Source organism: Amphiprion ocellaris, chromosome 3 (assembly GCF_022539595.1).
Source record: "Amphiprion ocellaris isolate individual 3 ecotype Okinawa chromosome 3, ASM2253959v1, whole genome shotgun sequence".
Lineage (NCBI taxonomy): Eukaryota > Metazoa > Chordata > Actinopteri > Pomacentridae > Amphiprion > Amphiprion ocellaris.
Window position 1 is genome coordinate 8,048,158 of NC_072768.1, and position 17,103 is coordinate 8,065,260.

General features: G+C 40.2%; 2 protein-coding genes across 6 annotated transcripts in view; both read left to right on the forward strand.

Annotated features, from left to right (window-relative positions):
• Positions 1-5,250, forward strand: part of btbd11b (BTB (POZ) domain containing 11b) — a 94,175-nt gene extending 88,925 nt beyond the window's left edge. For all 3 annotated transcript variants that reach the window (XM_055007313.1, XM_055007307.1, XM_055007310.1), the window contains 6 exons: positions 1,505-1,610; positions 1,876-1,978; positions 2,378-2,459; positions 2,565-2,633; positions 3,103-3,216; positions 3,866-5,250. In XM_055007313.1, the coding sequence (XP_054863288.1) occupies positions 1,505-1,610; positions 1,876-1,978; positions 2,378-2,459; positions 2,565-2,633; positions 3,103-3,216; positions 3,866-4,075 (684 nt within the window). In that variant the 3' untranslated portion in view covers positions 4,076-5,250. The remainder of the gene's footprint in view (positions 1-1,504; positions 1,611-1,875; positions 1,979-2,377; positions 2,460-2,564; positions 2,634-3,102; positions 3,217-3,865) is intronic.
• Positions 5,251-8,608: 3,358 nt separating this feature from the next.
• mlc1 (modulator of VRAC current 1) lies at positions 8,609-13,527 on the forward strand. 3 transcript variants are annotated; one of them, XM_023273932.3, is made up of 12 exons: positions 8,609-8,918; positions 9,265-9,544; positions 9,930-10,019; positions 10,202-10,255; positions 10,365-10,466; positions 10,616-10,717; positions 10,847-10,918; positions 11,003-11,119; positions 11,236-11,292; positions 11,583-11,705; positions 12,141-12,311; positions 12,584-13,527. In XM_023273932.3, the coding sequence occupies exons 2-12, from the start codon at positions 9,287-9,289 to the stop codon at positions 12,662-12,664; spliced, it is 1,227 nt and encodes a 408-aa protein (XP_023129700.1). In that variant the 5' UTR covers positions 8,609-8,918; positions 9,265-9,286; the 3' UTR covers positions 12,665-13,527. The 3 variants fall into 3 exon arrangements, with proteins under 3 accessions (XP_023129700.1, XP_023129699.1, XP_054863296.1); XM_023273931.3 differs by having other exon boundaries at positions 8,612-8,918; positions 9,226-9,544; XM_055007321.1 differs by having other exon boundaries at positions 8,615-8,918; positions 9,226-9,544; positions 12,141-12,302.
• Positions 13,528-17,103: the final 3,576 nt, after the last annotated feature.

The following is a 17,103-nucleotide window of genomic DNA, read 5'->3' on the forward strand; positions in this document are numbered from 1 at the left end:
CTTCATTTTATTAATTTACAGTTTGCTCATCTGTCTTACTCTCATAAAGGTTTTTGTCTTCATTTCTGTCACCGTCTCTACAGAAGCTCTTACTGTACACTTTATGGTAATATTTTAAGGCGTAATGTGTTGCTTGGTTTTGAGAGCTTCATCTCCTCTAAACTTCATTTAAATCAGTGTTTGTGGCCAAAGAGAGCAAAATTATACCACTGAAAAGGTAAAGATTCCGTAAAAATGTATAGAGTAAATATAATTGATCTTGCAAGTTTACAAGTTTTATCTCTTATCTTCTTAATGTTTGCACATCATCTATCTATCTATCTATCTATCTATCTATCTATCTATCTATCTATCTATCTATCTATCTATCTATCTATCTATCTATCTATCTATCTATCTATCTATCTATCTTAGTGAAAATTGTCTCAAGTTATGCATTTTTATCTCATTGTAGTCCATTTTCTGTCTCATTTTGGTCATTTTCTATCTCACTTTAGCAGTTTAGTCTCATTTCTGTGTCTCATTTTATTCACTTATGTCCCATTTTAGCTCTTTTGTCTATCGTAACAGTAATTTTATGTCTCAAGTTATGCATTTTTGTTCCATTTTAGTCTTTTTTCTGTCTCATTTTGGTAATTTTGTGTCTTAATTTGGTCATTTTTGCCCCATTTTTGCTGTTTTAGTCAACAGACATGATTCGGGCCACAGAGATGACTCTGGGCCACTTAGTGTCTCAATTTATGTTTTTTTTGTTCCATTTAGTCTTTAATAATCAGTTTATGTTTTATTTTGTGTCATTTAGTCTCATTTTTGTATCTCATTTTGGTAATTTTTGTCCTATCTATCTACCTATCTATCTATCTTTCTATCTATCTATCTATCTATCTATCTATCTATCTATCTATCTATCTATCTATCTATCTATCTATCTATCTATCTATCTATCTATCTATCTATCTATCTATCTATCTATCTATCTATCTGAGGGCTGTTAACAGCTATTTGTTGCTGTCATACATACAGTCTGGCTGCTCATGTGGGGTTTGAGGTGTTGTAAACCGCTGCCTCTCCTTTCTCCTTGAGTTTTCACACACTCAAATGAAAAAGCTGGAAATAAGGGTAAAGAAGACCTTGTTCTCCTGTCTGTTCTCTCTGTCTCACACTCCTGCAGTGGCTCAACCTGTCGCTGCGCTACAGTAATCTCTGAGGAACTGTGGGTGTTAAGAAAGAAGTCTGATATTCATCTGGTCCCCTTTCAAAGGTGTGAGGTATCCATGAAAGCGTGGCTTATTGGAACAACTGCTTGAACAAAGCGAATGCCGAGCCAGAAGTTTAACCTCTCTCACTGTGCTGATAATTGCGTCGGGGGTTGTTTGTGTAGGAGAGCGGCGTTGTGCGGCTCGTGTTCTTGCATAACGTGGACTCCTGGATGATTGCTGAGCTCAGTGCATTCAACGTGAACTCTCCTCACACCTCTCTCGGTACTCTGTGTGTGTTTTCTCAGAATGAAGTCATCAGTCAGCAGCTGTCTGCCATCTTCACCCAGTGTTACGGCCCCTACCCCATCCCCAAACTGGCCGAGATCAAGAGGAAGCAGACGGCGCGGCTTGGTGAGCCTTTACCATCAGCTGTAAACTCTCTAACGCTTAACGATGTAAAAATACAGCATTAAAGACGCATAAAAGCACCACTGTTATGTATGTTTTTGGAGTGAATGCATAACGGTGCAAACCACACCATCTAGTGCCTGCAGGCTGCAATAGAAAACTGCAAAGTGTCTAGAATGGGTGGTAAGGCTAAGTTGGACACCCCGTGTGCTTTTTTTTCTATGACAATCAGAAAAACATCAAGTTTTTCTGGCCACGTGTCTTTCAGATCCTCACTTCCTGAACAACAAAGAGATGTCCGATGTGACTTTTTTGGTGGAGGGGAAGCCTTTTTACGCCCACAAAGTCCTGCTCTTCACTGCTTCCAACAGGTACTTATAAAAAAACTGCTTTCAGAGAATTCATACATGAACATGATGACTCCATGAAGACTTCAGATGGGGTTTACTGTAGCAATGATATGATGTCTCTATTGTATGTAACATCTTGTTGATCTATAAAGTCTTCTTCCATCTATTTCCCTCCAGTGTCGAGTTACCTTGATGACAACTAATCAGTCCTGTCATTAAATGATTAAAAGCAGAAGACACACCATTTAAAATGCAGCAAAAACACTCTCCTTATTTTAAGCTGCTGTAAATGATTAAGGTTCTTTCCCATTCAGTGAGCGAGTATGCACCAAATACTAAATTATAGTATGGCTTATCTTTCCTGGCCAAGGCTGTGATTTCTCTCTTTTCAAGCCTCTGTCTCTTTTTCTTTCTCTCAAGATTCAAATCTCTGCTGGCAAACAGACCTTGTGGTGAAAACACATGCATTGAAATCAGCAATGTCAAATATCACATTTTTCAGGTAATTACTTTTAGACTTTTTGATAACACGGAAGCCACGTATTCAGACTCCTTCCTTTTTCCAAATGTATGTTTCATTCCTCTTTTTCTCTTCTCTTCTTATCAGCTGGTGATGCAGTATTTGTACTGTGGAGGCACAGAAGCTCTGCACATCAGGAACACCGATGTTATGGAGGTGGGAGTTCACATGGAAAATAAACACTTGTAGGACAGTTAAAACATAAATCTATAAGATAAGATAAGCCTTTATTAATCCCATAGTGAGGATAGTGCAGGAAACACCAGAAGACAATACTAATAAACCAAAAATATACATACGTACTGATTCTTCCATGTGTGGATTTTCAAATAATGCACGGGCAAAAATCCTCTTGTTGTGGAAAATAACAATATTTTGTATATCAACAGCATTGCACAGATTCTTCCATGAATAAAAATACTGATATAAGAAATACTGATATTGCACAGATTTTGTTGATCGTGAATAATTTCTTCATATATTGCACTGAATTTCTTTTTTGAATACGAATATTGCATTATTTTTCTGTGAAAATTACACTCATTTACATCCTGAAATGTTTGCCATCAAATACAAACCAAAAATATGAGCTTCAATTTGAGTTCAAATGTGTATTTTTTTCCAGCTTCTATCAGCCGCCAAGTTCTTCCAGCTGGAAGCGCTGCAGAGGCACTGTGAGATCATCTGCTCCAAGAATATCAACACGGAAACTTGTGTTGAGATCTACAACCACACCAAGGTAAAGGAAAGGAAGAACTAGTGCTCAGTATAAGGCAAGCTGTGCTGAAAAATGCCCACTAAAATGAACTTTTTTTGCACAAGGTCAAGCAAAAATAAGGGATCATATTGACATAAAAATGTATTATCGGTCAAAATCGTTATTGTTTTTTTGCTTATCATGAAAAGCGATAAAATAATGCCTTCAAAATTGTACAGTATAGCTGCCACACTGTTATAGACTCATAGAGGGAGGGAGAGTGTGAACTGTTGTTTGTGACAATTTTTTAAAAATATCTGGCGTTTTTTTTCCATAACTTAAGTTGACGAAATTTTCTTATTTTGCACAGACAGTGTTTACATCTGGATAGCCTTGTTGCATTTGAGAAAGCATCCAATGGGGCATCACAATAAAATTAGGCATGATGTGTTAATTCCCCAACAGGAGATACGTGATGTTGCTGAAAATTAGTGAAATAGCCCATATATATCAGTATCGTTTAATATCGGAATCTGAAATTGAGAGTTGGACAGTATCGGCATATCGGTTATTGGCCAAAAAAAGCCAATATCGGACATCCCTGGTAAAAATGGCAATTTCTTTGAAAGGTGCAGAAGAAACTTGCGATTCTCAACGATATGCAGTCATATTCCCACCTTTTTCTTCCCAGTTTCTTGATGCTCCAGATCTTGCGTCTTACATAGAGGGCTACTTCCTGAAGAACATGGTGATCCTGATCGAGCTGGAGCCGTTTAAACAGCTGCTGTACGATGCGCCTCCAGACAGCCCCGGCTGCGACATCCTGCAGGACCTGGAGAAAACCCTCGCCAACCGCATCCAGTCCATCCACCTCTCCTCCTCCAAGGGATCCATCGTCTGAACTCCTGACCTTTCAGGAGCAGAGAATATTTATCTGATAGGACGATCAGAGACACGACGCTGTATTGATACGCGTCTGAGTTGCCGAGACTCGCGGACTGTCCAGTTACGATCTTTGTCTCTGTGAAGCTCATCAGTTGCTAAAATGCTTCTTTGTTATCTTAGCACAGATGGTTCCGAGTCTGTCTGTCTGCCTTGTTGATATATGTCTACTAACATGACTGTCATAAGATAGCTGTATTATGCTACAGTTTGCCAATAACATATATTACTGTAACAAATATCCCTTGTTCAGCAAAGACTTCCTCAGCTAAGAGTACACTCTGTGGAACTGAACTGATCAGGTGGGACTACAGAAACTCAGAGGAAGGGTTTTAACCAACCTCAGCATAATGTGATAAGCCATCATTGTCTCCCCTGGATATGAGGAAAAACTGCTGCCTCATATTAGCGGTTTATTTGCTTGAACATTTGGACCTGTACAGAGAAAGTAATTTGTATATTTGTCATTCACTTAGATCTGATTACTCTTTCAAGCCAAACAAGACAAGACAAGAAACTGCAATGAGACTGAAGCTTTGGGCAGCCAGGTGGGAGAGAGGACTTCCTCCACTTACTCTGTAAATATTGTTCATAAAAAAACAGAGCTATTGATAATGTAAGTTAATGTATATATCCACAGATGTTTTCTCATGTGTCTTACTATTGGATATTGCTGTACAAACTCAAAAAGCTCATCTTTTATGTATCTATGTTTAAATGTTGCATGTCGGAGGGACGGTTTGTTTTTCTGTCGTCAGGCAGATTACGTCGAGGAGCAGCTTCACACCTGAGAATAGTTTCTATCATCAGCATGGGTCACTATGAATGTGTCACAGTCAAACGGTGTCATTATTTTGTGTGTGAGAGGCTCCAGGCTTGTTTCGTCCTGAACTGGGAACATAGTGCTACCAGCTGTTTTCCAAGGATTGTGAAACCACATATGTGTGACTTGATCTTTCCTCTATAAAGATTAATATAAAGAACACACTGAATTTTGCTCGTAGATTCACATGGTGCAGTCTTTGGCTCAAAAACACCTGCGGTGGGACATTGATAATTCTGTTTGATGTGAAAGTTTTGAAGACTGCCCTGTTGTTATTTTGTTTTCCACAGATTAAAGGTTGGATCTCAGCAGGTAGGTGGTTTTAATGTAGCAATCAGCCACATACATGCCAATACGATGTTGGATAAATAGCCTGAAATCAGTGACAAAAAAGAAAAGATCTTGAACAAGTTCTTTATTCACAACATGCTTATTTTATGCAGTTGTTAACCTTGTGAAATGTGAAATGTTTAACTACACTAGTCAGTCGATTAGTAGACTACCTATGGTATACACAATAGCTAAAGTGTCTTAACGAGCGGCAACAAAATCCTCTTCCTTATGGGAAGTACAACCAGACAGTTTGTTGAAATTATCTAACTGCGATTTTTCTAACAAATACTGCAATTTCTGGTATTATTCTGTAAAGCTTCAGGTCAGCATTTACTATGTAATAGATTTAAAACATGTAATGGATCATAAAAATATGACAGTGCCCACAAAATGAATTCATCCCCTTCTGTTAGTTTTTACCATTTACTGCTTTTCATCCTTAAATGAATATTATTTGAAAAAAAGCCACACAATTAGTCAAATGAAGATCATCTTTGTGCAGCGAATGTGACCCAAATGACTGTACCTGTATCTGGAAGGTCCAAGCACTTGTGACTCAGCAGTCGTGGCTAAAACTACACAATAGCAAATCAATGACAATCTCAACCAGATTTTGTCAGAAGAGACTCTGAAGTCAACTGGAAGAAGGTTGTTTTGTATGATGAAACCAAATTTGTGATTATTGGACTATCAATCTAGACACTATGTTTGCCGAACTCCAAACACAAACAAACCACCTCAATAGTGAAGCACGGTGGTGGCAACATCATGATGTGGGGCTTGTTCTCAGCAGCAGGTCCTGGACGGCTTGTAAATATAGAAGGTAAAATTAATGCAGCAAAGTGTAGGAAAAGCTGCAGGGACGACCTGGTGCAGTCTGCAAGAGAACTGTGACTCAGGAGAAGATGTGTTTACCAAGACACATAGATTTGTAATGTAATTCATAATATGTAGGGCTTATATTCTTATTAAACATGTTTACAGGTTTACTGGTGTAGTTGTAGTTGTAAAGACAGCTTCAACTATGTATATATCTAAAGCAGGCCACAAACTACCACCACACAAAAACATAATCACTGGTGTGGCACGTCCACATCTATTATTAAAAACACAAAAGTAGGAAATGTATTAACTAAAATGTGTAGTGTTCATTTCCTATGGATTAATTTGAATTGTAATGTCTTTTTAAATCCATTTTTAGTTCTCTCAGCTCAGTGACTGATTATTCAATAATTTCATTCTTTCACTTTTGATTATTATATATTCTCATGACCTTTCAGTACAGTTTGTCAGAAAATGCTGAATATGTTGGTTTTTACAGCACATCATGCTATTCAGTTTGTTTCAGTTTGTTTCAGTCTGCCATGTTGTACCTTCATGTTTTTACAGAAGCCAAGAACCACAGACTGTATGTAAAAGATGGATGTATGGGTCTGTATAGTGCATTACAGCTGCATTCTTTCAAATGACCAGTAGGTGGAAACTCCTCTTGTTTTAAAATTGTATAATAGTCTATGAGAACACAACCCTAATTCTCACTTGATTTATTACCTCAGTAAATATTTTCCTGAAGAGTTTATGGTCTCGATCACTAGTTTCAAGACTCTTTGAACACAGCATGATGTTAATTTTGTAAATTATTGTTCCATTTATAGTAAAATAGAAAACAAAGCAGAGTTTGTTTTGGTGTGGTGCTGCATTGTGATTGACAAGTTGCTAGTTTCAGAAGTGAAAAGAGCCAACAGCCAAATGCCAACCTCTAGGTTTCTTGTAACACCATGGTGGCACATCTTTTATGTACAATTTATAGCGAGAAGGAACAAACCAGACCCTGGCTCTAGAGAACGCCATTAAAGTTCCTCGCATTTTTGGAAGCCATCACTAAAAACCCAGAGGTTGTTTACTATCTGCAACCTCACCATTCAATGCCGCAAAACAGTGTGCAGATGTGCTGAAAGTTAAGCGACTGGAGGTCACAGACAGAGAATGGGACAAACAGACAAATAGAAAGTAAACAGAGTTAAAGTAGGCACCTAGAAACACAAAAGAATCAAAGGCGTGCAGAGAGAACAGACTTAGCCTTGTTCTTTTCAAGTCCACTCTGGTGCAAAAAAAGGGTAAAAGCAGAGCCAAAGTCAGTGTGTGTGGTCAGTCTGCACTGATGCTGATGTCAATAAGATGCTGCTGGAGAGAATTCCTTCCACTCTTCTCAGGCAGATATGCATCGCACCAGTTTAGTATGAGTGTCAAGACGTTCCCTGTGACATTAAATGTTGGCTCTTAGCAGTCAAACATGAGGCTAATTTTCATTTTTCTCTATGTAGGGTAAATGTCTAAAGCAACACAATACTCAGGATTTTAAAAAATGTTTATTAAAGGGTACAGCCCTTTAATTAAATTACTGGGTTTAGTGTTAATATAATATTCAGATGATGAATTGTGTCACGTCCAATCAGTGTCCTGCAGATCTTCAGCAGCTCCTTAGAAACTGTTGCAAAAATACTTGTTTCGCTTCGAGTGTGCACGGTATTTGCAGTGTGTGTGCATGTGTGTGTGTGTGTGTGTTGGGCGGAGACATTAGAATGGCGAGGGATGGGGTGACAGCAGTTGTTAAGGAGTCGCCATGGTTACCGCCGCCCAGGAACAATGTTGAGCCGAGAATGCTCCGCTGTGTTAAAGCCTGAAAGGAATCCTGAGGTGCACATACATGTACACAGTCGGCACACACACTCACAACACGTCGTCATGCAACAGAATTTTACTCCTGAATGAGCAGTTGGGAAGATTTCTTATTTGAAGCAGAAATGATCCATCATCAGATTAGCTGTGCCAGACAAGAGACCCTGTGAGTAAGCTGTGGAAATGTCTCTGTTGCCTCTTCTCTAAAGCACTGCTGGGCATCTTAATTTACTGGGCTGTGAACTGCAAGTAAAGTAACATAACAGGGAAGTTGTGAGGGGAACAGCACAGGGGGACGCATTCAGCAACAAGTGGGGAAAAGCAACTGTTTGTACCTGATGGAGTTTATGTAATTTTCTCGCTGTGGACATGGAGAGACTAAACACATAACTTGTGTGTTGTCATGTGTCTCAGCTCTGAAGGCCTATTGTTCAGTCCTGCGAGTAGGTTGATGTGTGTGTGTGTGTGTGTGTGTGTGTGTGTGTGTGTGTGTGTGTGTGTGTGTGTGTGTGTGTGTGTGTGTGTGTGTGTGTGTGTGTGTGTGTGCATGAACAAATGGGAGGGTAAAAAAAGGGGTGTTTGCCCTACTAACTCTGCCCCCAGCGCGAGCCCCTTCATCCTCCCCTCGTTGTCATGCACAGGCGCTCTCCCTTTGGCACAAAGTAGGCTGGCAGCACAAGAGCCATGTGTTTTAGCTCCACGCTTTGAAGGGCTCAAAAAACTTTTCAGAACTGTTTCTGAGAAGCGTCGTGTAACGAGGGAGAGAGAGAGAGAGAGAGAGAAAAAAGAGGAGGAGGAGAGTTGGGGGGGTTGAAACAGGGTGTAAGTGTTGGGGAGAGAGATGGGGAGCAGAAGGAGCCGCAGACAAAAATAAGCTGACTTCCAATGTGATGATTTGATCGCAGTTGTTGAAGGAAATCTTTGTTGGACAGTAGCTGTGGAGATTCTGCAAGAGACACAACAATAGGTGAGTGTAGATGTGTGAAAAAGAAGCAAGAGGAAACTGGAATAAGTGTCATTCTCATGGCTTGAGCGGACCAAAAAGGAGGGGGTTGTTTTTGTGATCCTCCATGATTAGTAACCTAATGGCTCACTGGCTCTAGTTTAATGCACTTGTCATTGATTTTTAACGGAGAGCCCTGATTCATGTCTTTATTTTGAGAAAATAAAACTTACTGGGCCTCTTGTAGATTGGAAAAAAGTGATGAAACATGTTGTAAAAGCTGAACTGGTTGGAATTTTATGTTGCTATTCAACAATTTTCCCTTTTCCAGAGGGCGTAGTTGTCACTTTTGTGTTTCCAACTGCTGAAGTTAGCCGCCAGCTGTTTCAGCGATGCAGCGTGAGGAGCTGTCGGCCAGAGAGGAGTTCACCTACAGCCACGTGTCCACTCTGGAGAGAGGCGGCGGGACGCTGGGACGACGGGGCGACAGGTCGATGGAGAGAAGGCCGGACAGAGGGGAGCGGGATAGGCCTGAGCGGGACAGCTACACGGTGGACGTGAGGGCCAGTGACCTGCAGCTGGCCCAGCCGGAGCCTCTAAAGCACCCCTGCTTCAGCTACAGGGCCTGGCTCTACAGCGTCCTCATAGGGGTGAGGGGAAACATGGTCAGGGAGGGTTACAAGGGAGGCACACTGCAAGATTTGGTCCATGACACCAAAATTTAAAGGTTGGGGTGAGTCTTTGTCAGATAAAAGAAGACCCCAAGCTAGAAATTTTGTGTGAAAAGTTGCAAGAAATCTAGTTTTGTGCTTCCATAATTACAAAAAGATAAACCCTCCTGGATGGATGTGATGAGGTTGCTCCCTGTCAGAGCTTTAAACCTCAGCAGTTTGTCTTTGATGCTTGTATATTTTGTTATCTCTTTGCCTCTGCATGCGTTTCTGAGAGGAATTCTTGCACCGGTTGAATGCATTTCTGAGAATCTGTAACTGTATATGTATGCATGCCTGTGTATGTACGTGTGTTTGTTCTCAGGGCAGTCTGCTCATCACATCTGGTTTCTCTCTGTACCTGGGAAATGTGTTTCCTGTTGCCATGGACTACCTGCGCTGTGCTGCAGGCTCTGTAAGTGACCATCACAGTCACCTTCATATGCTAATACTGCCGCCGCTTCTATTCCACCTTAATGAGTTTATACACATCGTCTAGATAAGACTGCCGTGTGAAAATGGCAGCAACGTCTAATTTTCCAACAGCATCTGCTCGGTACATAAATTAAGCAGCGCGTTTATTGATGTTCTTCACAGGGCATCCCTGCAGCGGTAGCCAGCTTCGCTATTGCCAAGAACAGACATGTTGCAGTGAGTACACACTGAGCACACCCAAGGCAAAGTAGATAATTATGTTGTAATGGATTTTTAATTGAACTTCTTTAAAAGGCACTAATTAAGGCCTTGCGTTTTGTCCAAGGTATCAGATTTCCAGGTGGTCTACGTGTCAACATTCGCTGTGACGACCACCTGCCTGGTTTGGTTTGGTTGTAAACTGGTCTTGAACCCTTCTGCTGTTAATGTAAATCCATTTAAATTCTTCTATAATGAGAACTACCAATCATTTGGTTGCATTTAAACAAGTTTTTCCTCAGAATAAAGCCTATTTTCTCTGCTTCCTTCAGTCTGAAGCTGTTGTGTCTCTGTTCTCTCTCTCCTTCTCCTTCTCAGATCAACTTTAACCTCATCTTGATGATTTTGCTGGAGGTGTTGATGGCTAGCACTGTCATCCTGTCAGCCCGCTCTGCAGAAGACTGCTGCTGCCACAGGAAGGTATATGTGAGCCGACTTGAGTGATTGATTGCTTTTGTTCCCCCGCCTGATGCCTCACCTCCTCTTAGTCTCAGTGCAGCTTTCATTCTTTCATCCTAACCTCTCTCAGTCTTTCCCTCCATCTTCTAGCCGGCGACATATGACAGACCTGTGGTTATTAAACCTGCAGTGTTCCCCACTCGACTCCTGAAAGCATACTCTGTGAGTAGAGTTCTCAGTTTTGATGCATGTGATGCTTCCATCTGTTCCCGGTATGTCTAATTATGAATCAAATGCCTCCAACAGGTGATTGAAGTGATTGTGGGAATCTCTGCTGTGTTTGGAGGCATCATTGCGCTTAACATGGACGCTCTGCTACCTGGCCCCTACTTGTCTGTCACGTTTTTCTGGATCCTTGTGGCTGTAAGTTTCCTCAGTGCAGCCCAATAGTTGTTTTTGGCACATATGGGCAGCTCAGAATGATCAGATGCAGTCAGATACTGGCCTGATCACATAACTTTGCATCTAATCCTTTGCAGTGTTTTCCCAGTGCCATCGCCAGTCATGTTGTGTCCGAATACCCCAACAGGTGCCTGGTGAGTACAGAGAAATGATGCAAACAGAGAAAACGCTCATTAAAGAGTAAATGTGATCAACTAAAGTAACATTTTAGAGCTGGATTTGAGCTTAGTCATGCTGTTCTCCATCCAAACTTTTCCATACCTGCTCTACTACGGGAAGTTAATTAGGATGGATATCTAAGTGTCTCCCGAGGTAGTATAATGTCACAGCTCCTCATACCAGATATATTGCCTCTTCCTCTTGTATTTTTTCTTGTTCTTATGTCTCAGTTCCTCTTTTTTCCTTTCTTCTTGGTATCTCTCAGGTGGAGGTGCTGATTGCCATCAGCAGCGTGACGTCTCCCTTGCTCTTTTCAGCCTCCGGCTTCCTCTCTTGCAGTGTGATCAGCTTTATTGAAATCTTCCTGCATGATGTGCCGACGGCTAAGGTGTGTTTAATGAAGTGAAAATCCACCGGTTGTGAGCAACGTGCACATTTTCTAAGTGTCACCTTCCCAGCTTTGACCTCCAGTCTAATGAGAAACACAAGAACAAGATTTTGACAAGTGATTCATGTGGAAGTGATTCATGAAACATTTCTGAGGAAGAACAATACAGAGAAAGCTCTGCCCTGCAAGTTAATCAGATCTATTCCTTAGGTTTGTCATGTATGAAACCCTGGATTTCTAAATCTGTGTTTTCCAGATTGTCATTGCTGCTCAACAGTTTCAATACGGAATCGCTTAGAATTGAATGCTTATTTCACTTTCAGCATATGTAACACCAGATGGTTGTGATAGCAAGAAAAAAAAAACGATTTGCACCAAGGAAGTTCTTTAAAATCATCATCTAATTTCATGTGCATGTGTGTCTATGTGGTCCAGCAATCCTACGACATCCTGCTGTTGATTCTGATGGTGCTGCTGCTGGTGCAGGCAATTCTGACTTCGGCCACTGTGGTGCACTGTGCCTCCTACAAGAGTCAGCTCCGCATGGGGGCTCCAGAGTGCGAGGACGGCATGCAGACCCCCAGCCGTTACTGTGAGGTATGGCAGGTAAAAGCAGGAGTTCTGGACACAAACTGACACGTCTTATTTTCTCCAACAAGACACATATGTAAATGTGGTAATATGACTAATGATTCATTTCTTTTCCAGATGTTCCCAGCAGCTATAGTGCATATAAATGACATTTAAACACGATGGCATAAAAGTCAATGAGCTAGTCATACATGCAGAAATGACATTGTGCTGCTTATTCTCAAGCACGATTTACTTCAGTGTTTTTGTTTTGTGATCTTTTCTCCTCTCGTCTCTCACCTTCTCAGCACCAATCATCCAACGGAACGCTGCAGGATTTTGACAAAGACAGAGCCTGGAAGGCAGTTGTCGTCCAAATGGCTCAATGAGCAGCCCCCCGAAATGTGTTGAAAAGTGTAAAAAAGAAGGTAAAACAAACTCAGTAAGCTGCGAGCACATGAATACAATCCAGAGACAGCAGTAAAGATGTATTGGAAGATGGAGAGAGAGGAAAGACATGGAGGAAAATAGGATCAAAGAGAGAAGGAAAAAGGTTGAAAGAATCAAGATATTTGCATAGATAATGCTTTGAGCACCTTGCTTTCATGTCTGTTTTTCTGGGATTTTATCATCGTTGCCTGCTGACTACAGTGACTGGCGGTGTTATTTGATGAGGGAAATCTGACTACATTATTGCACTGACATCATGTACAGTAGCTATAATGAACAATCATGTGAGCCGATGTTCACTAACAGAAAAAAAAACTATTTTTGTTAGTTATTTACTGTAAATGTGCAGAGTTTAATTCATTTTGGATTTAAAGAATAATGCAGTTTTGGCAGCAACACCATCAGGGTTGTACTGGGTCATAAAAAGGATTTGTTTATGTATAAAAATATAAATTGTGTCCCTTCAAAGAAAGTTATCCAAAATTCATAATTCCTGCTCTTTTCTGCTAATTTTGCTCTTGTTAATCGTTCATATTATGCTGACAGTATCCCCCAAATGCAAAACTAATGAAACATATTTAAAACAGCAGAAGATTTCCTTTCTAAAATGTGAAGTCAATGCTCTCTTTATTGTAAGTTACATTTTGAACAGTAGTTGGCCTCTTTGCCTCTTCTTGTGTGGTAGTAGTTAAACAAGAGAATTGACTTTTTACAGCAGATATTCAGTATTAACTGATGTAAGGAGTCTTAATGGTAGTTTTTTTTTTCGTTGAGAAATAAAATGTCATCATCTGTATGCAGAGATGTGTCTTTAACGACTCCTTTCCTTGCTGTTTGCTCCTGATAGGATAAAATATCACAGATAGTTTATATAGCAGGACAACAAATAAGGCAACAAATATATTGCCTGTAAAAAGGATTTACGCCCCTTGGAGGTTTTCTCCTTTTATTGCTTTTCAACGCTGAATCATGGTCAATTTAATTTGGCTTGTTGGACAAGAATTTACAAAAAAGACTCATTCACTCACTTCAATTCAAAGTGAAAACAGATTTCTACAGAGTAACGTCAATTAATGAAAAAATATAAAACTTTAAAGTGACTCACCTAATTTAACGCAGGTGCAGCCAACTGGGGCTACAAGTTACATAATTAGTGAAATGGAGATCATCTGAGTGACTCACATCTGTATCTGGAAGGTCCAGTCACTGGTGAGTCAGGACTTCTGGCTATAATATATGCCATGAAAACAAAAGAACACTCCAAGTAACTCTGGTAAAAAAAGGTTATTGAAAAGCTTGAAAAGCATCATTCAGGGAGAGATATTAGAAAATTCCAAAATAGCTGAATATGCCTTGGAGTACAGTTAAATCCATCATCAACAAATGGAAGGAATATTGCACATGTGTAAATCTGCCTAGAGGAGGCCATCCTCAAAAAATGAGTGACCGTTCAAGAAAAAGACAAGTGAGGAAGGCCACCAAGACACCTATGACTCCTCTGAAGTAGAAGACTGCATGCAACTGTAGCCTGGGTTCTTCAACAGTCAAAGCTTTTTTGGAACAGCAGCAAAGAGATGCTCAGATCTTCACTAGAGTTCTCCAGAAGGCATATATGAGACTCTGAAGTCAACTGGAAGAAGTTTCTTTGGTCTGATGAAACCAAAACTGAGCTTTTTGGCCATCAGACTGGACGCTATGTTTGGCAGACACCAAGCGCTGCACATCATCACAAACACCATTCTCACTGTGAAGCATGGTGGTGGCAGCATCATGGTGTGGGGGTTCCTCTAGGCAGGCTATAATGAATGCTGCACCGTATGGAAATCCTGAAGGACAACCAGATCTAGTCTGCACAGAACTGCGACTTCTAGCAAGACAATAACCCAAACATTCCGCCAAAGCTACACAGGAATAGTTTCAAAACAACAAGATGAGCGTTTTGGTGTGTCTGAGTCCAGATTTCAAACTAATTGGAATTTTGTAGCTGAACTTGAAAAGCGCTGGTCACTCACAATCTCTGTGTAACCTGACAGAGTTTGAGCAGTTTGCGTAGAAGAATGGGGTAACACTGCAGTGTCTAGCTGTGAATTCTGACACACAGGCTCAACATTATAACTGTGACTGAAGGACTTAAAAGAGGTGAATACTTAGTCAATTGCCTATTTTACCTTTAATAATTTATTTAATTACATCACTTTGACACGAAAGAGTCTTTTTGTAAATTCTTGTGCAAAAAGCCCAAATAAACTGGCCACAATTCAACGCTGAAAAGCAATAAATGGGGAAATCTTCCAAGACTTTTCATAGGCAGTTTAAATATGACTCAATATATAATTGTGTGACGTTTTGTAACATAGTTGACAGGTATCGTAGTTGATATTTTCATTGTTCTGAGGCCTAAAATCAACATTGCCGCCTATAATCAAACACCACATGGCATTTTTACAGAAAGATTCTTCTAAATATTATATATACAATTGAGTAAAATTGAAACTAAAAGTTATTTCTAAAGATATTGTAGTAAACCTGTTGACATGTGATAAATCCACACTTGACTCACACACTACTTTATATTAAATAACTCAGAAAGCCTTGGAGTCTGGCCAGTCTTTTCTTCAGGAGGAAATGACATCATGTGGAGCAGGTCATGTGATCTGGAATTAACACACTTCCTTGAGAGGTGTTTTTGTAATGGATAACTTAGTTGAAAGTGATTTCTCGGACACAGATACAATTTGTTATTTTCCATATAAAATTTGATATATTGCCAACAAAAGAAATATCTGTCATGATTATCTCAGCTTAATAAGAAGAACACAATCAAAATTAGTTTTGAAAAAGCTCATTTTATGATTGTTTAGCTAATTAGAAGGTGGTTGCTATTAAATTTGGACGGTTATTTAGTTGACATTTTAGTGATATCCAGTCATTTTTATTAATGTGATTGTTTCCATCATAAATAATTGTGGGATTTGTAAAGTCCTGATCACAATGAACATAAAAAACATTAGTTTTTGTTTATTTTTAATAAAAATGTATGCAAGATATATCCCATGGACTTCAAAAGTCTCTCAATTATATATTGGCTCACCTGCACCTGAGAGTAACGTGTAGACTGCGTGATTTAAATTTGCACGCATCTTAACTGTGAAAACTGCTGCACCCCTGCTTTCTTGCTTCTTAATGATAATGGAGTTCTCATAATTGTTATACTCTAGTTTCGTTTAGCTTCCTTCATTTCCTTCGTCTGGTAATTTACTGCCATCCCTCCACTCCATTCTCAGACACCGTCCATCACATATTAAGAGGGATCCATTTCCCTCCCGTATGTATAAGAAGAGCCAGTGAACAAACATATTCTGCATACAGACTTTAATGCAGTCAGCATCAATTTTAAAACGTATTTCTCAGTGCATGGAGCCTGTGAATAAAGCACATGCTGTTTTATGTTTTTATTCTGGATGCTGTTTTCTTCACACCACCATGGCAGGAAGCTGCAGATCACATCTTGAAGCTGAACATCACCGATCAGAGAGAGAGAGAAAGAGAGAGAGAGAGACTATATTTGGAAGCAGACGTGGTGAGGAGCGGGTTTCCTAACCGGCAGAAACCGGCTGGAGGAAAAATTGACTTGTGGCTCGGTCCAGCCGGAGAACATCGGGGGCGCGCCACTTGTGCGCGCTCACGGGGACTCGTGGCCACAATAATCCCAGCAGAGATCAAAAGAGAAACTTATATGCACGGAAATCTGAGCACACGACCTAACGAATGTATTTTCATAATTTAAATGATGCTGTTTCTCTACAAAAGGCTTCAACTTGTAATCCTCTTTGCAAAGGCAACCTCGTACAATTAAATAAAACCCCTCCAGGATCAGCAAATACTTCAGAAGTTCCCTTCCATGCCTCCTGAGACCAAGATGCTCGCCACACCCAGGGAGTTTGAATGACATGCATCTTTCCCATTCGTGGTTTCCATGTGTCCGTGGCCAGTCCCACAGCCTCAGATGATGGGCAGGTTGGATAAACCTATCAATAGGAAAGAAAAAAGCCTTGTGGTTTGGTTGTACACTGAACAAATGGAGGATTTGAACAGTAGTAGCCGGTCTGTTATTCCCTTCACAGCCAAATCCTTAAGTGTTGTGATGCTAGAAATATAATTTACTGATTTTAATGGGATTTAATCGCCAGTTATATCAGATTAAAGCCACTAAAGGTAACTGGATTTGTAGGATTTCAGTGGTAAACCTCTGGAAATGATTATATAATTGGCATGATGTCGATTCTCACAATTTCCAGGAAACCATCTGTCCTCGCAGAGAGAGAGAAAGATGATGATGATGCGATGGACTATATAGAATATTAATCTGTTATCTCAT

Excerpts from the sequence above, each read along its gene's own strand:
- mlc1 (XM_023273932.3), top strand. The coding sequence starts at position 9,287 with ATGCAGCGTGAGGAGCTGTCGGCCAGAGAGGAGTTCACCTACAGCCAC. Across the intron at positions 9,545-9,929 it reads TCTACAGCGTCCTCATAGGG|GGCAGTCTGCTCATCACATC; the intron begins GTGAGGGGAAAC and ends GTTTGTTCTCAG. Across the intron at positions 11,120-11,235 it reads TTTTCTGGATCCTTGTGGCT|TGTTTTCCCAGTGCCATCGC; the intron begins GTAAGTTTCCTC and ends AATCCTTTGCAG.